General features: G+C 34.6%; 2 protein-coding genes across 2 annotated transcripts; one reads left to right on the forward strand and one right to left on the reverse strand.

The window, feature by feature from the left end:
• Positions 1-66: 66 nt before the first annotated feature.
• On the forward strand, positions 67-23,808 carry LOC115888537 (nuclear hormone receptor HR96). Its single transcript, XM_030908285.1, has 5 exons — positions 67-1,003; positions 1,279-1,498; positions 10,424-10,648; positions 13,047-13,256; positions 23,265-23,808. The coding sequence occupies exons 1-5, from the start codon at positions 237-239 to the stop codon at positions 23,457-23,459; spliced, it is 1,617 nt and encodes a 538-aa protein (XP_030764145.1). The 5' UTR covers positions 67-236; the 3' UTR covers positions 23,460-23,808.
• Positions 23,803-25,097, reverse strand: LOC115888538 (WD repeat-containing protein 91). The gene is made up of 4 exons (XM_030908286.1): positions 24,652-25,097; positions 24,448-24,588; positions 24,278-24,393; positions 23,803-24,229 (listed from the first exon to the last, which is right to left on the reverse strand). Exons 1-4 carry the CDS (start codon positions 24,893-24,895, stop codon positions 23,876-23,878), a joined length of 855 nt encoding a protein of 284 aa, XP_030764146.1. The 5' UTR covers positions 24,896-25,097; the 3' UTR covers positions 23,803-23,875.
• Between the last annotated feature and the right edge of the window lie 100 nt (positions 25,098-25,197).

Raw genomic sequence — 25,197 nt, forward strand, 5'->3', positions numbered from 1 at the left:
TTATATCTGACGATAATCTGACGTTATCAAATTATACAACTGACAGTGACAACTGTTCAAGGACATTGGCCTACAAATAATAAACAAATGATTTATCAGAGTGATCAAGGATCTAATTCGTTATCGCGAGTTAAAATTTCTAAAATTTGATTATACAAAAGTATGAATAAGTGTCAGCAACCACGTAACTTTCTATTTTTGCGAGTTGTCGCATGATTTTTTAAATAATATCAACAATGAAAGCAAAAGTGGACTTAAAAATTTGTGGTGTTTGTGGAGACAAAGCTCTCGGATATAACTTTAATGCCGTAACGTGCGAGAGTTGCAAGGCTTTTTTCAGAAGAAATGCCCTCATCACAAAAGAATTCAAATGCCCCTTTTCTAACCAGTGTAAAATCACTACTGTTACTCGAAGATTTTGTCAGAAATGCAGGCTAGATAAATGTCTCTCAATAGGAATGTGTAAGGATTTAATCATGTCCGAACAAGATAAGGTTTTGAAACGGCAAAAAATTGAAGAAAACAGGGCCAAAAAGAGAGGTATTGGTGGTTCAAAAGATAATTACAAGAGGGTGAAAAAGGAAACAGCTGAGGCTGACTCACAAGAGAGTGAATTGTTTAGTAGTTCCTATAACACAGATTCGGATTCGAAAGATACTATTTTCTCCGAAGGATATCTACCTAATAATCCTAATATAGTTAGCGTAATAAACTATCCTGAAACAAGTCGAACTAGAAATGATGATAGTTTAACAGCCAGTAATGAAAGATTGGTTTCATCCAGTGATGATTTGTCTTCTTTTGACAGTGTTTTGAGTAACAAACAAGATCACAATGGCAGTAGCAATTTAGAGTCCCGAATAGATAATACAACCTTGAGTAGTTTAGTGAATAACAATAGTGTAGCTTACAACAATAATACAACAGATAGCTTTAATTCCCAACCATCAGAAAATAGAAGTACTTTAGATGTTACGAAGGATGTTCTTAGAGATATACAGAGGTTTGTAAAAATAAATAAATAATTTTAATTATTGTATAATATGCAGGTGTTTTAAAACCAAATATCAATTACAACTAATGTTATCAGTAAATGAAAATCTATAGTACCTACTTAAATTTTATATGTATGTAATAACAAATTCTGACAAACATTGATTCTATAGACTTTTAGAAAAATGTGTTCTGTTACAGAATTTATTTTTGATCTTTCTCGAATGTAGGATTAATATTAAACTGTATGCTTAGTATTTTATATTTATGTCTGGAATATTTCAGTTTAAATCCATCTCAGTCATCCTCAAATCCTATAGAATCCATATTATCTGAAGCAATAAAATTAGAATACGAAGCGTACTCGTCAATAGCCCAGTCCAATTCTCATTCAAAGGAGTTGAATGATGCAGAGAGAGCAAAGTTGAATGAATTGATAGTGGCCAATAAAGCACTGCTTACACCTGTAGATGATGAACTAATGGATTTCAAAAGTACAATTAAGGTAAGTTACATATACAATGAATGTAAATGTCTTTAAATATTGCTACAATTTTTATTTTAGTCTTATTTAATTGAGTCTAGTATATTATGTCTTCTAATTCTAACATTTTATAATTATAAATATACCTAATTCATATTGTAAATAATATCCTACCAATAAAATCTTATCTACTTATATATACAGGTGTGTAAATAATAGCTAATGATTGGTATACTTAATTAGATTAAGATTATCTTATTTTTTGAGAGAGAGATAGGAAGAAAATGTTTTGTTTATTTCCTACTTTACAATAATTTTACAGCCCGTCCGCGCGTATTTTTTGAAATTGCGAAAATTGTTCATATAAACTCATGGTACTTGCTCGAAGTCGCGGACGCTCCGCTCCATCTGAAAGCGCTGTTAGACTAGCTTCTACGTCCCACTAGTCAACTTGCATTCAATATATTTTTAAATGGAATACCTACTACATATTTTTTTAGTCCAGTGGATTTGCCATTAAATCTCCGTTCGAAAAATACTATAATGTCATACACTATACCGAGTGGTTTTTGAAATATACCCGTTTTTTAACTAAATTTACTGCTTATTTAAAGCTCCCTTAAAATTCTTAATTCAAAGAATTTTATTTTGTTTTAACAGGAAGTACTGTATAATAGGGTCTTCTTCAAAATTCGGTCTACCATAATTTGCAATCTTGTTTAATATATACAGGGCAAGTCAAACTAAATGTTGTATAAAATAGTGGAGAAAACTTCACTATTTTAACTAGAACACCCTGTATTTTGTATCATGATCGAACAAGGTTTTGTTTAATATTTTTGTTTTAGTTTCTTTTTGTGTTATACTTCCTATACTTAAAATTGATATTTAATGAGAAAATTGTTTTTTTTTATTGAATATACTATCCTTGTTTATATATTCTTAAAGTTGGTCAACCGACTAGACAAAATGTGCTGCTAACTGGAGGACAAATCGTGAACCTTTCGGGGCGGAGTCAAAAATATCGATTATTTTTGTTATTTTCCCCAGAGTAATGTAATAATATAGCCCGGGTATCTGCAAACTTTAATAGTGATCAGCTGATTAAGAAATTTAAACGAAACTTTTATTTTACTGTAAATTGTAGATTATTTTTGCATGTTATTTTAAGAATTCTAAACCGTATTAACAAAGAAATTATTATTTCGATATGTTGGTACATTATTTATAATTTATGATAATGCTAATTGGCTGTTAATTAATATTTAAAAAAAAGTTTTTTTTTTTTTTTTTTTCCACAATAAGGGGCCGTCCTCTGCCGGAAACACTGCGACCTGTGAGGCCTATTGTATTTGTCCCCTTTTTATATCTGCACCCATTCTCCTATCCCTGTGCCCTGCACTAACTTATGCAGGTCCTTGATATGATAGTTCCTCCGGTTCTAGCCTAGCTTTCTCAAATAAAAAGTGTCGCTTGCGATCCAGAGCCTCGCAGTGACATATTATGTGCTCCGCTGTTTCAGGATCTTTAGCGCAAAGTCTGCAGCAAAGACTTCCTTGATACAGATTGAGCTTGTTCAGGTAACACTTGACAGCCATATGTCCTGTCAAGAGGACTGTTGTAATCCGCAATTTATTCCTGCTAAGCATTAGCAGTTCTTTTGCGGTTTTGGAGCTAGGTCCTTGGATAAAAGCCTTGCTGTGCCTGTGCCCGTGTCGGTTTCTCCAGTGGACATTCTGCTTTTTCCTGATCCAGAGTTTTAGTGCACTACGGGCCATACATTTGGGTATTCCCAGTACTGGCTCTGGACCAAGATAAGATGCCGATGATCCTTGCCTAGCTAGCTCATCGGCTTTTTCGTTGCCTTGGATGCCGCTGTGGCCCGGCACCTAGAATAATTTAATTCTGTTCCGTCGAGCCATAGCTTCCAGTTCACCTAGGCATTCCCAGACGAGTCTCGACGATACCTTTGGGCTCATAAGCGCTCCAAGTGCCGCCTGACTGTCTGAGCATATATTGATGAGCTTATCTGAATAAGCTCTTCTATTGTTTTCTCTCGCACATTGTAGAATGGCGAAGATTTCTGTCTGGAATACGGTTGAGTGTTTACCCAAGGAAAATGATAAACTTGCCCTTGGTCTTTCCCCAAATACTCCAGCTCCTGTTCCTTCAGCGGTCTTTGACCCGTCTGTATACCAGGTTAGTCCATCCTGAAGGAATGTTATATCTGTCCACATTCCTCGATCCATTTTGTTTACCTCGAATGGTTTGTGGTAGTGATAAAGAGGGGTCATTTGGTCCGATCTCATTTGGAGTAGAGGTCCCTCAATAGGATTTCCCATCTTTGAGTGTCCTGTTTCTGTCCTATTTCCCAAGACACTTTGTTGTTGATAAAGTCCCATTCTTGCCTCCGCCTAGATCACTATGTGAAGAGGCGGAAGGTCCAGAAGCGCCTCCATTGATGCAGTGAGCGTTGATTTCATGGCCCCTGTTATGCTCAGACAAGCAAGTCTTTGCACCTTGCTGAGGCTGAGCATTGTTGTTTGTTGCATTACCTTAGGCCACCATACCAAGGATGCATATGTTACTGAAGGCCTCACTACTCCAGTGTACAGCCAGTGCACCATCTGTGGTCTAAGGCCCCAGATTTTTCCATGAAAGCGTCTGACTACCGCTAGTGTAGTCACCGCCCTCCTTGTGACATTTTCCAAATGTCGGTTCCAGGTCAGTTTGGTATCAAGCGTGATTCCTAGATACTTGACCTCCCCCGAGAGAGCAATCTCATCGCCGCAGAGTCTCAGAGGGCCTAGTCCCTCAAGTATTCTGCGCTTGGTGAAGAGGATTATTACGGTCTTGTAGGACTAATATTTAGTCCCTCCCGTGTCACCCATAATTCCACAATCTTCAAGGCCCTTTGCATTCGCTCCCTTACTGTTGTGTTAAACTTACCTCTGACTAACACGACCAAATCGTCTGCATATCCCAGAGTGTTGAAACCAGCCCTGTTGAGACTATTAAGCAGTCCGTCCATAACAAGATTCCACAGCAGAGGGGAGAGAACTCCCCCCTGCGGGCATCCTCCCGCCACCCGGACCGCAACAGTCTCATTTAGGAGGGTGGTATATGCCACTCGACTTTTGAGCATGCAGTCTATCCACCTGCAGCAGGTCTCCTCTAATCCGAGGTTCCTTGTAGCTCTCGTCAGTGACTGAAATGAGGTGTTATCAAACGCCCCTTCTATGTCGAGGAATGCCCCTAAAAGCACTTCTCTTGTTTCGAACGTCGACTCCACTTTGCTTACTAGCTGATAGAGTGCCGATTCGGTTGATCGTCCTGCTGTATAGGCATGCTGGTCTTGGTGAAATGGTCTTTTTCCCATTATTTCATCCCTAACATACCTGTCCATTAGTTTCTCAAGAGCCTTTAGTACGAACGACATAAGACTGATGGGCCTAAAAGCCTTTGCCGTAGAATAGTCCAGACGCCCATTCTTGGGTATAAAAGCTACCCTGGTCAGCCTCAAATTCTCGGTATATATCCTAAGGCCAGACTAGCTCTTAGTAGTGTACAAAGTTTGCTCGTCAGTAGGTCTGGTCCTTTCTGGAGCATTATTGGACAAATACCGTCCGGTCCCGGTGATTTGTATGGCTCAAATGAGCTTATAGCCCATTTTAACTTTGATTGGTCAATCACCCTTTTTGAAACCTGCCAGTCTTCCCTTGAGGCTCTTCTCGTGAAGTTCTCAAGTCCACTACTCTTCCAGGTTTCTGGGGATTGCTCCAAGGCTATTGATCTGGGAAAGTGTACCCGAAAGAGTTCGGTCAGCGTCTCTTTCCCAGTGGATGTGTATTCTCCTGCACTAGTTACAAGAGAGTTAATTGAGGTCTGAGAGTCCTTAGAGAGTATTTTTTGAAGTCTGGCACATTCTGAGGTACTATCAATGCCCTCGCAGTACCTCCTCCAAGATAATCTCTTTGCTCTCTTCAGTTCCTTGTTATATTCGGTCAAAGAGGTCTTATATTCCCCCCAATCGCCGGATCTTTTTGCCCTATTCCAGTTTTTCCTTACCTGCCTTCTCCTTGCCTCTAGCTGGACGGTCCACCAGGGTGTTGCCCGTTTGTGGCTTCTGACAGTCTGGGGGCAGTTTTCCTCAAAAGAAGATCTGATCGCGTCAGTCAATTGCTCCGCGACCAGTTCCACCTCAGTCGCATTCCTTACCATTGATTTGATACTCGTCAGTTTGCTAGTTAGGTCTGCCCCAAAGGCTTCCCAATTTGCATTCCGAGGATCACGGTAGGTTTCTACGGTCCTTTGTATTCCCGAGATTTCAAACCTTATGTGTTTGTGGTCCGAGCAACTCTCCTCCTCTGACACACTCCAGTTTTTTATGAAATTGCTAACAAAAGTGGTGGCTAATGTTAGATCTATAACTTCCTGCCTTTGTGTGGTCACAAAAGTAGGCCTGTTACCTTTATTCATTACGTCTAAATTATTTGCCATAAAGAATTGCAGCAGAGCTTCGCCTCTAGGGTTTGTGTCTGTGCTTCCCCAGAAAGTGTGGTGCGCATTTGCGTCCGAGCCAATGATCAACTGAGATCCATTTCCTCTGCAGTACCTCACTAGCTCTTCCATAGTCTCTGGTGGTGGTGGATCAGGGTCATCGAAAGGAAGATAAGCCGATCCGATTATAATGTCCTTCGGCCCTTCTCCGTTCGTTTTTAAGTGTACCGCTGTCAGATCCCTGTTGCAGAATTTTAGTAAGGGCAGTACTTTTAAGTGTGTTTTAATTAATATGCAGGTCCTAGGTCTGTCAGAGGTTCTACTGTATATAAGTTCCACTCCGACTCCCTTTAGGCCTTTTATTTGACCCTGATTTATCCAGGGTTCTTGTATCAAGGCAATGTCACAGGTCTCCATTACCTTACAGAGGACAGCCGAAGCTGCCCTACTGTGGTGCAGGTTCGCCTGGACGACCCTCATTTCGAGACTCAGCGCCCGTCAGTGCCCGGAAGAAGACCCGTCCGAGCTTATAGTAAGCCTTGAACTGGGTCTGCCCAAGGGCACTAAAAGACGCTAAGTCGATGGAGAAGGCGATGGTTTGGCCATTCTTCTCCACCTTCCTGCTTAGTGTAAGCCAGTCTCCCACATTCAGGCTAGGGTTTTGACGCCCAAGCCAGGTCCTGACTTCACTTTCCTCGACTGTCTCTGGTATCCAGACGAGGACTTTTGGTCTCTTAGGAAGGTCCTTAGAGTTGACCGTAGTCAAGTCCGCCCCTTCCCAGAGATTGTTTAAGCCGGCTACAGTATGCTGCAGCCATTCTTTGGTGAGGTCGTTGGCACATGAGATCCAAAGAATCCCTCCCACGTACCTAGTTCCCTCAAACTGCGGCGGACTCTGGCTCCCTGAAGGTGTTTCAGTCAATGCCGCCAACAGCCTCGCTTGAATCAGGTCCGCTTGCTCCTGACTCAGTGTTGTCTCGGGATGGCGTCTGGAAATCACCGCCATCCTAAGTTCCCTTGAGGCGTCACTGTAAGAAACACCAGTCTGCACTTCCGTGCTCCTGGGTTTCTTCCTCAGACTGGCCACAGGTGGTGTAGAGGAGTCCGAGTGCGGTCTTTTTTTTGCCCGTACTTTCCTCCTTTTTCTTGGCTGGAGTGGAGCAGGTTGACGGTCCGGGTTTGTCCGTTTTCCCTCCTCTCTTTGCCCTATATTTCTTAGCAGGGTTCTCCCTTGTCCAGGTTCCTTCTGCTATTTTTTTAGCTTTCAGGATCCTCTTTTTCTGTGCTCCTGAAATTCTCTTGTTCCGCAGGCCTATGTTTCCAAGTCCTGTGGTTATATTTGACACCTCGGCAGGCTGTTTCTCACGATCCGCAGACGACTCTGCCCTCGTTGTACTTGGCCCAGCGTCGGTGTCTGGTTCTGCTCCAGAGTCTTCCCTTTCGGGATTCTCCGGAACATTTCTTGAGGAGTCACTCATTTCTGAGTCCTCCTCGTTCGTTTTTTTGGTTTTTTTATGTTCTCTGTCCATAGTTCCCACGAGTAGGGGCGAAAGAAGGTCAACGCCTGCAGAGCACCCAGTGCAGACGCAAGGCATGTTACTATGGGAGATTGCCCGGTATCCCATAGGCTCCGTTTGAGACACCCGTTTGAGGCACGGGTGCCATTCATCCATCGGCACGGATCGCGTGACACCTTGGATTAGCTTGTGTAATGTGTGTGTGTGTAAGTGTATGTATGTGTAAGTGTGTTAGTGAAGTGTGCTTTGTATTCTTCTTTGTCTGGCCTCTCCTCAGAGACCTGTTCGGCATGGGAGACCCTGCCAGTAGTTACCTACCGCCGACATAGCCCTCTGAGTCATTGAAGCACACAAGCCCCACCGGTCCGTCAAACCGAGAATACATAGGTGGGGTAAAAAAAAAAGTTACATACCTATTTTAATTTGATTTAATGCAGGTTTATAAAAGAATCATTTCATTCTTGGACTATTTTATTCTACATTGAGTGCTTTACGAATTTTACTATATTTTTTTTTTGAAAACATTAAACTTTTTACATTTTTGATGCTAACTAATTGGCAAGGTATTATTGTTATGGAAATTAACCAAGAAAGAAAAGAATTGGCTATAACATGTAATTTTTCGAAAAAAACATATTATACGTATCGCTGAAAACTTAAAAAATGGCGCTTTTTATGAAGTCATAGCCAACTATGGTTTACTAAAAAAACATATGTTTGTGTCATATGTCAAAAATGACAGACTTTAGAAAAAAAAACAGAAAACACAAACTCATTAGGTACGTGATTATCTACAACTTTTATCTGAAAACTTTTTGTCTAAAATACCGTATGATCGAATAAAAACGGCGTCAGCGATGGCTATGAAATGACGATCAATGATATTTCCCATATAATTTTACATATAAAATGACAGCGGTCTTCACTTCATAGCCATCGTTGACGCCGTTTTTATTCGATCATACGGTAGATTATAATGGAATTAGAGACAAGTTTTAAAATAGCCAAAATTTGTTTTTTCGAAATATCTAATAAGCCTTGAACTTCTCCGAAAAATCCGAAAAGCGCATATTTATGACCCCACCAAACTGCAATTCTTTCCCCATTAACCGACTCTCTATATCCAGTAGTTTCCGAGATGCCCATAGAGAACATCGTAGGAAACTCACCCTGTATAGTATTTTGAAACTAACTATTGTTATTATTTGACTGTTTAATTTGATTAATAAGGCTAGATTAATTTAATTTCAAATAAATTTGATCAGTTTTTGTTTTTGTATATTCTGCTACCAGAAAACCAAGATTATATGATAACGCACTTTTCAACGAAGTTGAAGGAAGATATAGTGTATCTATCATAATACTTAATAGAACTACTACAATTATTACAAGAAAAACAAAAAGAAGAAATACCCAAATACCCCTTCACCTACTACTCAACTACAAAATAAACGAATATAATCTCTTAAAAACACTACACAACTACTTATTCTTGTATTCTACACTGAACAAATTATCAAACTTACTAATTTATCAAACAAAAAGAAAAAATAGTAAAATTATCCCTTCACCTACTACTTAACTACAAAATAAACTATAAAAACACTATTAAACTATTTTTGGTAGACTACACTAACATGCTACACTAAACACTATAATTAAACTTAATAAATTAATCTAATTTTACACTACACCTACAAAGAAAAAAGAAATATGAACATTTTCTAAAACTAGAAGAAACAGAACTTCCATACGTGCGACCAGGATAATAGGTCAAGGGGACAAAGAATATAAAATACTTTAAAATGTGCATTCAGAAAGAAAAAATACCTCCAAAATTATCTAAACAAACATTTTTATTTCTTATCAGTGAGAAGCATCGGCCTTGTCGGCCTTGAAGAATTTGTCGGGTATTTACAATGGTCGAATTGTATAATTGCCAGCTTTTATAGCATATCTAATAGATAAAAAGTATCTGGTTGATTAGTAACCAATTGGCACAGTCCGAAAATTATCGATTTTTATTTTCTCTGTTTTTATTGGTAGCTTCAAAATTCAGAGTAACAAAAAATATTTTTCTGTAGGGAAACCGGTCCTGCCATCTATTAGTCTTAGTCCATAAACGTCTTAGGTTGATCTACTTTAAGAATATATATACAAGGATACTATGGTACTTCATTGTATTAGTACTTACATACTATGGCTTCTGATAAAAGAAACAGTATTTCAAAATAGAATATTTCAGTCTGTAAACTGTGATATCAGATTACATCTAATGTTTGTAAAATCCTTTAACAAAATTAGCAGTTAGTGTTTGTACAAATCATAATGAAATATCTTACTTAACACCTGGAATATTTATACATTTCTATACTTATAAACCAAAAGTATGTAAATTATTAAAATTGAGTAAAAAAAATGACACCAGACATTTTTATTTTTGCAACCTTATTTTTAATGAAATAAAATTATAAGATTTGTTTTAATTTAAAAAAATTTATTTAATCAAGTTTTAAAATATAAATATACCGTTTTAAATTTTGAATTTATTTAATTATACATTCAAACCTTTTATTCAAAGCATTCAAAGGAATGAGTATATACAGGATGTCCCAATATTCCGTGGACATAAAACTACTTATTATATAGGTATATACGAAAGTTTTTAGTTTGTCCGTTAGAAGGCATCAAGCTTTAAATAAAATTGCGTTGCAATAATTAATGTTATACTAGCTTAAACAGGGCGTCCAAAAATCAATGTTAAATAGTGATTAGCTTGTAACGGCAATTACTTGTTAAATTTAATTAAAATAAAATAATTAAAAAAACGGAACAGTCTATATGTTATATCTATCATATAGTATTACGTCTCTTTTAGATGTATTTTCAAGTTTTTCGTAGAAAATTATTTTTTTAATCAATTACTTAGATGCAGATGCAAGGGAATCAGCAGTCTGATACTGATCCTAAATTACTAGATGTGATAAATCTGACAGCGATAGGTATAAGGAGGCTTATCAAAATGGCAAAAAAGATAAATGCTTTCAAGAATATGTGCCAGGAAGATCAAGTGGCTCTTCTGAAAGGAGGTTGTACTGAAATCATGATGATTATTAGCGCGATGAAGTATGATCCGACGAAAAATATTTGGAAGGTAGGAAAAATTAAAAATTACTTGTCAAAATTGGTCCATTTGCCAGTCACTAAATACAAAAAAAAAGGATAGTATAACAAAAAGATAATTTGATATTTAGGGTTATTTACGTTATACCGCAGGATATTTTAGCAAAAATTATTAGATTATTATGGTGCGTTTAGGTTTGGGCACGCACGAGCTGAGCGTACGCTCACGGCATTCGTTCGCGCTCTCAGCTCCGTTTAAATTAAAAACTTATTTTTCGACGAATGAAGTGATCCATTTATGCGCGAACAGCAGAGTTGTGTTGGTGAAGGCACGCACGCACGCACGCACGCAGACAAGACAAACTGCCGGTGCAAACTGAGCGTTCGCGCACACATAAAAACCTTTTAAGCACTGACCAAAAGCCGACACCAGACGGCTCACGTTCGCGGCTGCTCGCGCACAGACAGATTCAGAATGAGCGTGCGCGCACAGCCGTTTACAGTTGAGCATTCGCGAAGGATCAGTGCGTGCGTGCTCAAGTCTAAACGCACCATTAGAGATTTGTGAAATTTTGAGTATTTGTAAGTCTGTTAAGCTAGAATTTAAAATTATTTTCATAATTGTCAAAAAATATTAAAGTTAAGTAAAATATTTTATTTTAAACGAAACATTATATACAGGGTGGTCCGAATTGTATTCGGGAAAATTCAGGCAGCGTTATTCTGCAGATAATATTTCTGTGCAGATTTTTTTCCAAGTAATTTCTGCACTATGGTCAAATTAAAATTGGTGTCTAGGTGTTTTTTGACATAAGAGATATGGGGGATTTCGATATCATTATGACTCCTAAGTAGAAGCCATAATACAGCCCTACAAGTCTTGTAGGGCGCGCCACCTACATGTTTTTTAGCTGTTTTGAAAAATAATAACTTTTCGTCCGTACCTGTATAAAACCACTGACGGAAAAAATATGCATTCTCATTATTTTTTCCGTAAAAATGTATTTTGGTAAAAATCGCCCCGAGCAACCATTCAAGATATTTGGAATAGAAATAGTCAATAGGAGAGAATGCCCAACAGTGAGACACATTTTTTTTAAACCGTAAAAAATATTTTATTTTTTCATCAAAATAAACTATTTTAGTATACTTTAAAGGCAACTACTCTCTCCTAAGCATCTTTAATTAACTACTCTCATTGAGACAAAAACAGGTCTTAAAATTAACAATATTGTTATTATTGCATTTGTCTCATTGTTGGGCCCTAAGGTCTAACAGTAAGACAGAGGAAATTTTAAACAAATAACTATTTATTAATTACTTAAAAATAGTTAAGAGTATTTATTTGCGTTTGGCATTAAACAAAGTAGAGCTGTCTTAAACAAAGAACTTAAAATATAAACACAAGTGCTAAAAATATAATTAACTTAATCAACTAACGAAATAAAAAAAAAGAGTTTCATAGATTTTTGTTGTTAATGTAACTTCGACTTAAAATAAAGAAAAACTCTGTTATATAACAATCAATAACATGATTATATATATATTATTATAAACTTACCTCTCCACTAATGGATTTATTAAAATAACTAAGCGTTGGCCTTACACACTGAAGAAAACGCACGTGTTAAAAATTATTTTTCGCTTCAAAAATGGTATTGGGTGCAGTTAACATATCTCCCAACACTGCAGGTTCCATATTTGATACAAAATAGTTGGTATATAGGTAGTGTTTTACTCTCGAAAGGGGAATTGGATTCGACGCGTTTTAAATGAAGGGGATTAAATGTCTCACTGTTGGACCTGTCTCACTGTTGGGCATTCTCCCCTACATATCATTATTGACAAAAAATAAACATGTTGACTAGATAGTTATTTGACTGAATAAAATTGGGAACTTATTTTTTTTTAACTACGATCATAATTGTTTCTAGAAATTCTCTTATTTCTAAAAAAATGGTGATAAAACAGTTCCTGTAGAACTTTTGGCACAAAAACATTTCAAATGTTTCAGTCTCAATACTTTCAGTCTAATAACTATCTAATGGCAATAATATATTTTGGCATGAATTGATTATTTTAATTCCAAAAATATCTTAAGAACCATTACTCGTAGCGATTTTTCCCAAGATACCTTTATTTCTACGTAAAATACCTCGAGAATGTATTATATTTTTACTTATTAGTATTATATTTTTACCCAGTAGTGTAATACAGGTATGAACAAACAGTTATTATTCTTCAAAACAGTAAAACATATTTAGATGGCGCCCCCGACAAGTAGGAGTCATACTGACGTCGAAATCGAATTTTTCATGTCAAAAAACACGCAGACACCAATTTTCATGCAAATATGGACATTAGTAACACCACTTTCTTTATCTATAAAGCTAACACAGTACAAAACGTAAAAGTGTGTATTGTTTTAGATACCATCGATACAAGAAACCTTAAACGTTAACGTGAACGTTTTAAAGCTGGCCAAAGGGAACGCCTACCAGGAACTGGAAAGGTTTATCAGGACCTTCGACCCGAAATGGCGAGCCGACGAAAATATAATCCTTATTTTATGTGCCATCGTTCTTTTTACACCCGATAGGCCTAGAGTAATTCATCAGGATGTCATAAAACTCGAACAGGTAACTTGGAACTAAGAAACAACAAAACACCACACTTAACTATAGTTTATCTACAGACAACATAAGTATCATAATCGATTCTCATATAACATTTCAGTTCAAGTATCGTTGTACTAGACTCAGAACACTATGTAAATTTCAAAAATACTTCCAAGTTAAAAACGGTTGTTTTACAACCTAAATTTATTGGCAGGATTTAGCTATTTTCTTTCTTAAATAATATTTTTTATTACATTGGATTATGATCGGATACTTTTGTTTTGATGAAATATTCACTAAATAAAATTCAAAAACTGTTTACAAAATTTAAAAAATCTTTTTACTAGTGTAATAAAAAAGTGGGTTTCCATTTGAAAAAAATGGCGCCGGGAGGCACGTATAGCCGCCCATACTAAAATATGTTAATATCTCGAAAACTGCTACTTTGACTGATTTTGATGATAATTACAAATTTTGTTGCAAATATTATTCCTAATCTTAATTTGAAAACCGCGTTTCGCTAGCTACTGTAATTTTGGAGTTACGATTTTTTTAAATTTTTAACCCTCTCCTATACCCCCCTACCAACCCCCCACTCCCACCAAAAACTAATGGCCAGATTCTCGGGTGCCACAGTATTTTTGTGCCAAATTTGGTTAAAATCGGTTCAGCGGTTTTTGAGTTATCGTGTTACAGACGGCAGACAGACAGACAGACACCACGAAAATATTTTGTATTTAGGTCATTTATGACCCAAATAACTCATTTTGAGTGAAATTAAAAAAACTTTTTTTTTGCCGATCCTAATCGCCTACCATACCTATTGGTATGGTCGGCTAAAAATTATTTATGATAATTTTTTAATCGCTCAATTTCATCACAGCTACGGCCAATATTATACGACATTCGAACAATTTAATTTTTGAAATAGATAGCCACATGTCTTCTCTTTATGTCACAGTGACTGTGGTAATCACTAAATTTGTCGTTTAGGCTATACAGATTTTTTTGACAGACAGTTTGTTTCCTCCTTTGAATAAGAAGACTAAGGAAGGAGCATATCAAAAATCTTAGGTACACCGCGATGGGCCTCAAATATGGCCGACTTAAATTCCGGTTTATCAGTGTCGTTCTAATTTTATTTAAAAAATGTAAAACTATGATGTAGGGTAGACGTGGGGTAGACTCAATAATTTGTTGTTTTATTTTACGTTGTGAATAAATGTTGGTAGTTATTAAAATTGTTATAAAAATATATAATTCTAATAAAAATAGATAAGTTATAATAAGTATTTATTACCACAAACATCCGATACGCTACTAAAGCAGGTAAGTCAAATTAACGTATCTAAATTCTTTGACATCTAATCTTTGACAAGTAATAAATAAAAGCTAAAATGCAAGAAAAATATATAATTTAGTTAATTTAAGTGAATTTCATAAATGATCGGTTTACTACACGTATGTATATTATATAGTCACTTACTAGCGAAAAGTTGTTCCATTATTTCACTCAATTTTGGCGAGATCTACCGCACGCTACACAACCAACTATTTTAGAGTCTTTTTCGATAAATCGCGATAGTGTCACTGTTAATTTAAGTGCTGCCACAATTTCCATCTAGATTTACTACCTTTATACAACTATCAGTAGTAGAATAAATAATAAATAACATAAAATAAGCTCCGTAAAGACTGACAAATCCACAAAATTTCAAATCAAATTCAAATGTGTCAAATGAATCGTCAAACAGAACTGTCAAGGATTCCCACCCTAGAGTGCTTTTATGGTGCTTTTTCCGCCCACCATGCATGAATACATGGATAGCATTATGCTCCTTCCTTAGTCTTCTTATTCAAAGGTTTCCTCTAAAAATTTTAAATATTTTTTTTCTCAAAAACGGTTAATGTTAAGGTGGGTATTCACTTGCAACAAAACACTCAACGAACCAAACGCGCCGCGCGAGCTGTAAATTTGTTTAGTCAGTACGTTGCGCCGAACAGAACCGAATGCGCCAAACATTTTCCGAAGCTTGTCGGTAAACGGGATTTGCTCAAAAGAATTTGTTCGTTGGCCGGTGTTCAATGGGTACGGCAGTTTTGAACGTTCGTTGTGTTTGGGGTGCTTTTAAACTGTACCTTGCTATGGAGTGGAACAGAGAAAAGTGTTTAGAGTTAATTGATGAGTTTGAAAGGCGGCCTATTTTATTAAATTAGTAATTAATTATTAAATTATTTAAATTCTTCTTAGGCATATAATCTAGGTCACTAAATAAGGCCATTGACGGCGCTAAAAGAGGCGTCTCGCCCAAATTTTTTGTCCTTTCCTTTTTTTTCTCTTTTTTGTTGCCCGCTAATGCCTCTATAATTAAAAAAGCACCAGCGGCTATGGTAATATCAGATTCATTCTTATCGACGAACACACTAACACTGATTCACCCACTGATTACTGGTGAGAACGCAGCGAACACCGCAAACAGGCGGAACGCTCCGCGCAAAATGTTTTGTTGCAGGTCGTTCAGAGCGCTCCCGGAAAATGTTTCATTGCAGATTGTTTGGAGTGCGCGGCGCGTTTGGTTTGTTCGGAGTGTTTTGTTGCAAGTGAATACGCATCTTTAGGGCTCAAACACACTGACGACCAGGTCGCACCGGCCAGGCCGCAGCTACCTCTAAAACCATTAAATCAAACGATATAGCGCACACTAACGTCCTGGCCGTCCGTTGGTCGTTGCGACCAGAAGACTGCACGGAAATATTATTAGTTTCTGCCGCTTATTGCCGGTTTTCTTCCAAATTAATAATTTTTCAGATGAAATCCCTCAAATTCAAGGCACAATATTTTATTTTCTATAAGATATAGTGTTTTAGTGTAGTTTTTGCACACGTGCAGAAAATTCAAAGAAATAGTATACAGACTGGATCAAAGGTAAACTTAAATCTAATCCCTTTTTTTTTATCAAGGGTCGATTCTAGTAAAAACTCAAAACATTTTTATATGACAAACCTACTCTATTTATGGTCGGTATGATACCTGTTATTATACCTTTCGTTTTTCGAGTTTCGATGTTTAAAAAATAAAAAAAAATTATATTTAAAGTTTTTCTACAACCACTTGTTTTTTTTATTAAATTAGTTTTTTTAGTTGTATTGTAGTCATGTACAGGGTGGGTCAAATTCGACGCTTTTAAATGGAAACAACCTTTTCTATAGGAGATAGACAAAAACTAATATCGGTGTCTGGAGCTCAATTTTTGTCAAAAACATGATGGCGAAAACCGCATATCGATATTTGTTACCGTTTCGGAGTTACTGGGTGTTTTTCAAAAATATGCATTTTTAACAAATCGCTGTAACTCTTTTGCTATGGAAAATTTTTTTTGTATTTTTATGAAAACATTTCCAAAGCACCTTTTTACGTAGAATTTAATGGTTTAAGTATAATTTTTCTAAAATTAATATTTTAAGAATTATCAACAAAAAATTTGATTTTTTATATGGGACACCCTATATAATTTATTGAAAAGAATTTAAAATTACCTTTCCAAAAATATAACATACTTAATATTTTGCTCGATTCCTCTTCGAGATATAGAGTATATAAAAATTCGCCCGCTTTAAATAAGTAGCCTTTGAACGGCACCGGCTGTAATGCAAAAAAAATTCTAGCTGTGAGCATCAATTAAAACGAAAATAATATTTGCTATGAGAGATGCAGAATTTTATAACAATTTTAAACATATTTAACCAACATCAACACATTTAAACTATATCTAATAACATTAAAAATAAATAGCAAACCAAGACATGAGATTTTGCTATAGGTGTTCAACATATCGACCGTCTTCTGTTATGGACAGACGGGGCAGTTTTTGAACATTTCTCGCGAAATTCATTAACTCAGTGGGGGTGAAAGATACCCTCTCATAACTGCTAAGTATTTCTAATTCTTGTCTAGATTATACAGAAGAATAAGGAACCTTTATTCTTCCGCAAATATATCCATAGGATTAGATGTATGGGCACTAAATCAGACAGCCTCGATGGCCAACGGCTGGGTTCTTGGTCAGCTATTCAATTATTCTTGGGCTGCAGAAATTTGCTGATAACTTCAGCGTTCAGAGGCGGTGCGTCTTCTTGCTGGAAAAATATATTTTCGAGTTCCATTAAGGGCATATCATCAATGAGGGGTCCAAAGCCTACTAGTTAAAAGTGGCGAACTTTTAAAAATTCTGTATTTCGAAGGGGATTATAACAGAATATCAAGTGTGCTATATTTTTGGAAAGGTAATTTTAAATTCTTTTCAGTTAATTAAAAATATACAGGGTGTCCCATATAAAAAATAAAATTTTCTGTTGATAATCCTTAAATTATTAATTTTAAAAAAATTATAATTAAACCATTAAATTCTACGTAAAAAGGTGCTTTGGAAATGTTTTCATAAAAATACAAAATTTTCCATAGCAAAAAAGTTACAGCGATTTGTTAAAAATGCATATTTTTGAAAAACACCCCGTAACTCCGAAACGGTAACAGATATCGATGTGCGGTTTTCACCATCATGTTTTTGACAAAAATTGAGCTCCAGACACCGATATTAGTTTTTGTCTATCTCCTATAGAATAGGGTGTTTCCATTTAAAAGCGTCGAATTTGACCCACCCTGTACAAGGAGCACAACTGTATTTTAAATATGATATTTAATTTAACGTTTTTCAAACAGGGTTCATTAGACTATATTTCTACTAGGTACATTATTTTGAAAAAAAAATTAAGAAAGTAACTTAAACATTCATAAAAATAGATGTAATTACCGTTGTAGATTCTTCGTTATATTGTAAACATTGAAATAACTGGAAGCTAAACTTTCTACGTGCTTATATTTAAAGCCAGTGTCTGACGATCTTTTTTTACGATGGCCCTAATATGTTTACTTCTAAAGTCGATAAGGACGCCATATCAGTAGAAAAAAGAAACAGAATATCTCCCTTTTTGTCGGTCGCGCGTACACAATGCTTTTTGTTTGTTGTGAATAGCAACTTCGCTTTTTAGTTAACTCGGATATTTTAACATTTCTGAAACAATATTTTCTAATTGGTAAAACGTAAAAAATCGGTAGATTTGACAACTCTGTTGAACCTGGTCGTTCATCTGGCCGCAGCTAAAAACGCAATACATCCGGCCAGCCGACGGCCAGGTCGTTGCGACCTGGTCGTCAGTGAGTGTTTGATATCAAAATTCATAAAATTTTACAGATAATTTAAGTATGTAATAAAAAATGGGGGTAGCCATTTAAAATAAGAAAGTTGCTGTCAACTTCCGGTATTTTCGGAAGTGCCGCCATATTGAAAATATTTTTAATCGATAGATGTCGTAAAACAGTGATGTGCAAAAAATCTCCGATCTAGATATTGTAGTTCTCTAGAAACTTCTAATGCACGCTCAGCCTGGGACACCCTGTATATTTCTTATGTTATTTTATTTAGCTTTATGAGCCCGCCATTAAGTATGGTTGTAATTTATTTGTATATTGAGTAAAAATGATTTTTAAATGGCCGTAGTTTAAAATTCGAGAAAAATATATTTTTTTTTGGAAATAGATTTGTGTGTCTGGGAACGGGGGTCCAATCCTATTTCAATCTTTTTATACGTAGTGTTAATTTTTGACAAGTTTAAAGTCGTTTTTATTAAATAACGTCTAGAGATTGACCTCGCCAAAATTATTATCGATTGTCATTCCCCAGCCATCTTTGACGCCCTTTTTTTTTCGAGCATACAGCATATTTTTACACTAGAGTTAAAGTTTTATAAAGGTATGCTGCATTTTCTTCGCTCAGTGGGATGTATCATACAATTTCAAGTCAAAAATACCATATAGTCAAAAGTTTTTCGAAATACCGTATGATCGAAAGAAAAACGGCGTCCAGTTACCTTGGAAATGACGATCGGTGACAGTTTCCATACAATTTTACATATAAAATGGCAGCGATTTTCATTTCCAAGCCAACATTTTTCAATCATATTGTATAACCATTTTTAAATTAAACGTTCTGCATATTCAAGAATCTTCCATAATAAAAACAGGATATTCTTTATTCTTTTAATCGGGAGTATTTTATAATAGGATTCTTTAAAACTATACTATAGTTTGTACAGGGTGGGTCAAATTGGATGCTTTTAAAGGGAAACACCCTTTTCTATAGGAGATAGACGAAAACTAATATCGGTGTCTGGAGCTCAATTTTTATCAAAAACATGATGGTGAAAGTCGCACATCGATATCTGTTACTATTTCAGAGTTACGGGGTGTTTTTCAAAAATATGCATTTTTAACAAATCGCTGTAACTTTTTTGCTATGGAAAATTTTGTATTTTTATGAAAACATTTCCAAAGCAGCTTTTTACGTAGAATAACGTAGTTTAAGTATAATTTTTTTAAAATTAATAATTTAAGAATTATCAACAGAAAATTTGATTTTTTATATGGGACACCCTGTATATTTGTAATTTATTGAAAAGAATTTAAAATTACCTTTCCAAAAATATTACACACTTGATATTTTGCTCGAATCCTCTTCGAGATATAGAGTATATAAAAATTCGCCGGCTTTAAATAAGTAGGCTTTGAACGGCACCGGCTGTAATGCAAAAAAATTCTAGCTGTGAGCATCAATTAAAACGAAAATAATATTTGCTATGAGAGATGCAGAATTTTATAACAATTTAAAATATATTTAACCAACATATATTTTTGGAAAGGTAATTTTAAATTCTTTTCAGTTAATTAAAAATATAGAGGGTGTCCCAAATAAAAAATTAATTTTTCTGTTGATAACTCATAAATTTATAATTTTAAAAAAAAATACTTAAACCATTAAATTCTACGTAAAAAGTTGCTTTGGAAATGTTTTCATAGAAATACAAAATTTTCCATAGCAAAAAAGTTACAGCGATTTGTTAAAAATGCACATTTTTGAAAAACACCCCGTAACTCCGAAACGGTAACAGATATTGATGTGAGGTTTTTGACCATCATGTTTTTGATGAAAATTGAGCTCCATACACCGATATTAGTTTTCGTCTATCTCCTATAGAAAAGGGTGTTTCCATTTAAAAGTGTCGAATTTGACCCACCCTGTACAACATAGAATTCTTACAATGACAGTAATTGTCTGTTATTTAAATTCTGATGTAAATTGTTTTTTTTTCTATCAGTTTCTGAATGTCATCTGTCGAAATAGCCATTTGTCTCGTTAGACAGATTTTATTAATCATTTAATCACTGAAATTCACGTTCATTTACATTTCATAAATGATGGTATTTTATACATAGTCAGGTACCGTATGATCGAATAAAAACGGCGTCAGCGATGGCTATGAAATGAAGATCGCTGTCATTTTATATGTAAAATTATATTGGAAATGTCATCGATCGTCATTTCCAAGCCAATTGGACGCAATTTTTTTTCTATCATACGGTATTTTATATATAGTCAATAAATTGTTTATTAGGATGAATACGTGATAAATGCAACTGGAATTTAACAAATTCAATCTGATAAAATTATAAACATTTCTGCTATTATGATATTTAAAGAAAAATATTCGTTTAAAAATAAAAATTTACGATACAAATACATATTCAAAATTAAATATTTATGCGTTTATTAAGTGTATAATTTATGTTAAGGTCAAAAAAATAAACTTCAAATCACATTATCACCATTTTTATAAAATGGTTGGAATGGTCAAGGACATGCGACCTTTGACAATGAAAGATAAACGTACTTCCAAATTTGATATTGTTTTTGATTCAATGCAAATAAAGAATTTAGGTTTCACTATATTTAATTTTTGTAAACAAATTCCTTTGCTATTTTAAAATTCGCATAAACATTTCTTTTATACAGGGTGACCCATTATTTTTAGACGACACTAAAACTCACGAAAACCTCAGAAGCATTCGGATCCTACACGAAGAGTTCGGTTTTGTTCGGCGAGAAGCGCTTTGCGGGAATTTTGAACATTATGAATAATCAAGAATCGAACAATAATCACAGACAATAATTATGCGAAATTGCTAACAGTAGTTGACTGTTTTGGTTGTTCATTTTGTTTTTTTATAGTTTTTGACTATTTTTAGAAATATGGCTATATTTAAAAACTGATCTGCATTCATATATTTTTAAAACATACAAATATCGTTAAAGTTACCAAATGTAATTTGTCATTATTTGCTCATTTTAGAAGGAAAGTGGTTAATGTATTTGGCTGATATTTGGTAATATACCTATATTGCCTACATCAAGTGATTTTAGTCAAAGTTGCATTGATTATTGGTGTAAATTAAAAATTGTTTCATTTGCAGATTGCATGATCACTATCTAATTTGATGCATAAGTGAGAACCATAGCTTTACTTGGAGAGAGCTCATTATTCTCAAATTCTACTCTCAGATCTTTTATTAAAATATCAGTTCTTAAATTGAATCACATTTTCATGGGGAAATAAACGTTTTGGGAAAATTTGTTACCTTAATTACTGTAACATATTAGAAATAAAAAAACAAATTTATATAGTTCTAATTAATAAAATTAGAAATTAGAACTATAAATTTGTTTTTTGCTGAATGTTGCACTTTCGATTACGGCCTATAAGAAGAAACTGCAAGAAACTTATGGCTGTTCTATGTCAAGAAAATACAATAATTACAACAATACAAAATACAATACAATAATTTTAACAATAAACAATACCACATTGTATAGGTTAGTAGTAAGTAGCACAGAATAAATATAAAACCCTTAAGTTTTTTTTCCACATAGTCATTATAATTTCTTGGCTTGGCGAATGCATAATTTATCTTGATCTTCTGTTTTTCATACCACATTGTGAAATTCATACCACATTTGTGAAAGGCTGCCGACCGGGTCTCAATAAACTATCTTTCTCGCGCTTATAGATACTGATAAGACTTTCTTATCGCGCTCATTTAAAATCTTTATTCGCGTCTGGCAAGTATTAAATCCCATTGAATTCGTCTGGTAATTAACACATATTTTTTAATATCACCTAATACACACGCTGTAAAAATTTTAGAATGCCTAAAGTATGTTTTCCAGGTATAATAATTAAACATATTTGGAATAGTCTGGTTACACTTTAAACCCGGAAAAAAAGTCTGGCATACTTATTTCTAGGTTAAATAGATGCTAAAATTTAAGAATAAATAAATTTCAAGTTGCCTAAGGAATGTTTTTTGGATTTATTTTTTTGCAAATGTTATGGGTTGCGCAGTAGCGAAATACCCCCAACCCCCCAGCCAGACTTGGGTTCACCAGTTAATAAACTATACATTTTTAGTTATTCTAGCTTGCCTAAAATATGTTCTCTAAATATGTCGTCAGCTCTTAGGCTATCTTTAAAGTTTTGTATTATGTTTCCTGTCTGGAATTTTACTTTAATTTTTATATCCGAATTTGCAATGATGCATACAATTGCAAAATATTTTTTTAATTGCATTTTTTTGAAATTCCGATCGAAAAATCTTTTATAACATTTAAATCTGACTATTGTTAGAAATCTTTTTAATTACAGTACAGTACGTCTGTCCGTTCTGAAGCTACGGGGTATCCGTGAGACGGTGACGCACTCGTCAAATCGACGTATAAAATATATTGCTGTTTATTTAAATGTTTTTTGTCCGCATTCCTTTCATAGACACAGATCCAGTAGATGTACTGTACGTCTGCTGGATCTGTGTGTATGAAAGGAATGCGGACAAAAAATATTTAAATAAACAGCAATTTATTTTATACGTCGACTTAACGAGTACGTCACCGCAAATCGCTCCGCCCACTCATTTTATTGGATACTTGCAAATTTGTTGAATTTTTATTGATAGGAGGCGTCGTCTATTTTTTTACGAAAAACATCGAGAGAATATCGTTTCCCCTCTCACGGATACCCCGTAGCTACAGAACGAACAGACGTACTGCACTTGATATTTATCTTAATGAAATATAATTCCAGAATTCCTACTACTATCTATTAAGGCGTTATTTGGAGAGTATTTACGTGGGATGCGAGGCAAAATCAACTTTCCTCAAACTAATCCAGAAGATCATGGAACTGCATAAAGTTAATGAAGAACTCATCAACGTCTTATTAGATGTAAACCCATCACAAGTTGAACCATTACTAATAGAGATATTCGATTTAAAATAGCATTTATTTAATTTATTATAGGTAATTTGAAAAAACCCTAATTTTTAGGTATTATTTTATCTGTATAAATATTGTATATAGTTCCCAACCTTTATGCTCAGGTATTTTCAGTTTATCTTAAAGTATATTAAAGGTATTTTGATAGTTTTTAAGATTAAATAGTTGACTTTATTGTTTTTACTAAAGAAAATTTACAAAATTATATCTTATAACTCTCTTGCTCATTAAAAAAACCTTATAAGCTTAGATAGGATCAATTTGTGATACAAATGACTGTTAAATCCCCTAGGCAATAATGTACAAAATCAGTTGTAACTATTTTAGTTAAATAAAAAAAATAAACACTAATTTTTGATTTTATTAAATATCAACCTTATTTACAATAATATATACCACAAAAAACACTGTTCAGTACACTAAGAATCGTTAAAGTGTCCGGATTTTGTACTTCTGTTTACTGATAGTGTCCGTTTTTTCACTTGTACACTTTCTTTTCTGCCCATGATTGGACTGGAACCGCTTCCCATATTTCTAATTAGGTTTTTCAAACTTTTGCCTTGACTATCCGCATTATTAGTCTCCTGAGCTATAATGTAGAAGTCATCTAACAAATGGCTTGGTGGATCCACTTGGCAAGGCGTTACATTTGTCTCGGAACCCCTGTCAATGAGCAAAGCCAAACGGTTTTTCAACGATTCGTTCTTTTGCTCTAATTTGGCAATTTTATTTGAATCTTCTTCAAAGTTAATGAGTGTAGGTGTGGGCATATGCTAAAAACTATTATTTAGATATTTAAAAACCAAAATTCTGAAAATTACCTGAAATACAGTTGCCAGAAAATTGTGTAAAGATACTAACACAGTATCTTGCCACTGTTTTGTAAAGTTTAATGCAAAGGTAGGATTTTCCTCTGGATTTTTTATATATGGTAAAACTGAAGCAAATTTGGTTTAGTAATGATTATGAAATAAATAGAAAATGAACTCACCGAACCAATCTTTCCAGTCATTTTGATTTTGTAACTCTGGAGTCATCTTTAAAAAGAAATCTATTACCTTATCTGGCTTATTATTGGTTACTGCATTGACCAAGTACAATTTTAGTACTGCAGTTTCTAGTTTCTTTACACCTGAAATATATCATATACATAACGATAAGTACTGTGATATAATTGCAATATAAACTCATTTACTTGGTGCAAAATGACTTTCAAGTTTGGTGAAAATATTCTTGTCGAAATGGGCCCATAGTTCCCGAAGTCCATTTAGGTCGTAAACTGATATTAAGTGAATTAATTGATCGATTATTTTATCCACTCTGAAGCTTTTATCTTTGTCCAATTTCAAATCTGCATCGAAATTCTTTAATGTTGAGGCAAATCCACGGAATACTAAATACTCCCGAATTAGTTCATCTATATATTGAATATGTGACATTATTTTAAATACAAAATATTGGTTTATTTATGTAAAATGAAAAGCATTTAAAATAAACTAAAAAGTGCCTTTTAAATGTTTGTGTTTAATCTTCTTGACAATCAGCTGTTTTCTTCCTACAATGTTGCCGGATGTTATATAAATATATTTTTTTTCTTTATAAAACAATCTAATTTATAACTTAAAGTTCGATTATTAATATATTAAAATCCACATAACGTTGTTTAAATACATTAGTTTCATGTGCATCAGCAAGTGCATTAGTAGATATTAAAAATATGTAAATGATTTTTATTGAAATA

This window comes from Sitophilus oryzae, unplaced genomic scaffold (assembly GCF_002938485.1).
Source record: "Sitophilus oryzae breed Bouriz unplaced genomic scaffold, Soryzae_2.0 scaffold_801_pilon_pilon, whole genome shotgun sequence".
Lineage (NCBI taxonomy): Eukaryota > Metazoa > Arthropoda > Insecta > Coleoptera > Curculionidae > Sitophilus > Sitophilus oryzae.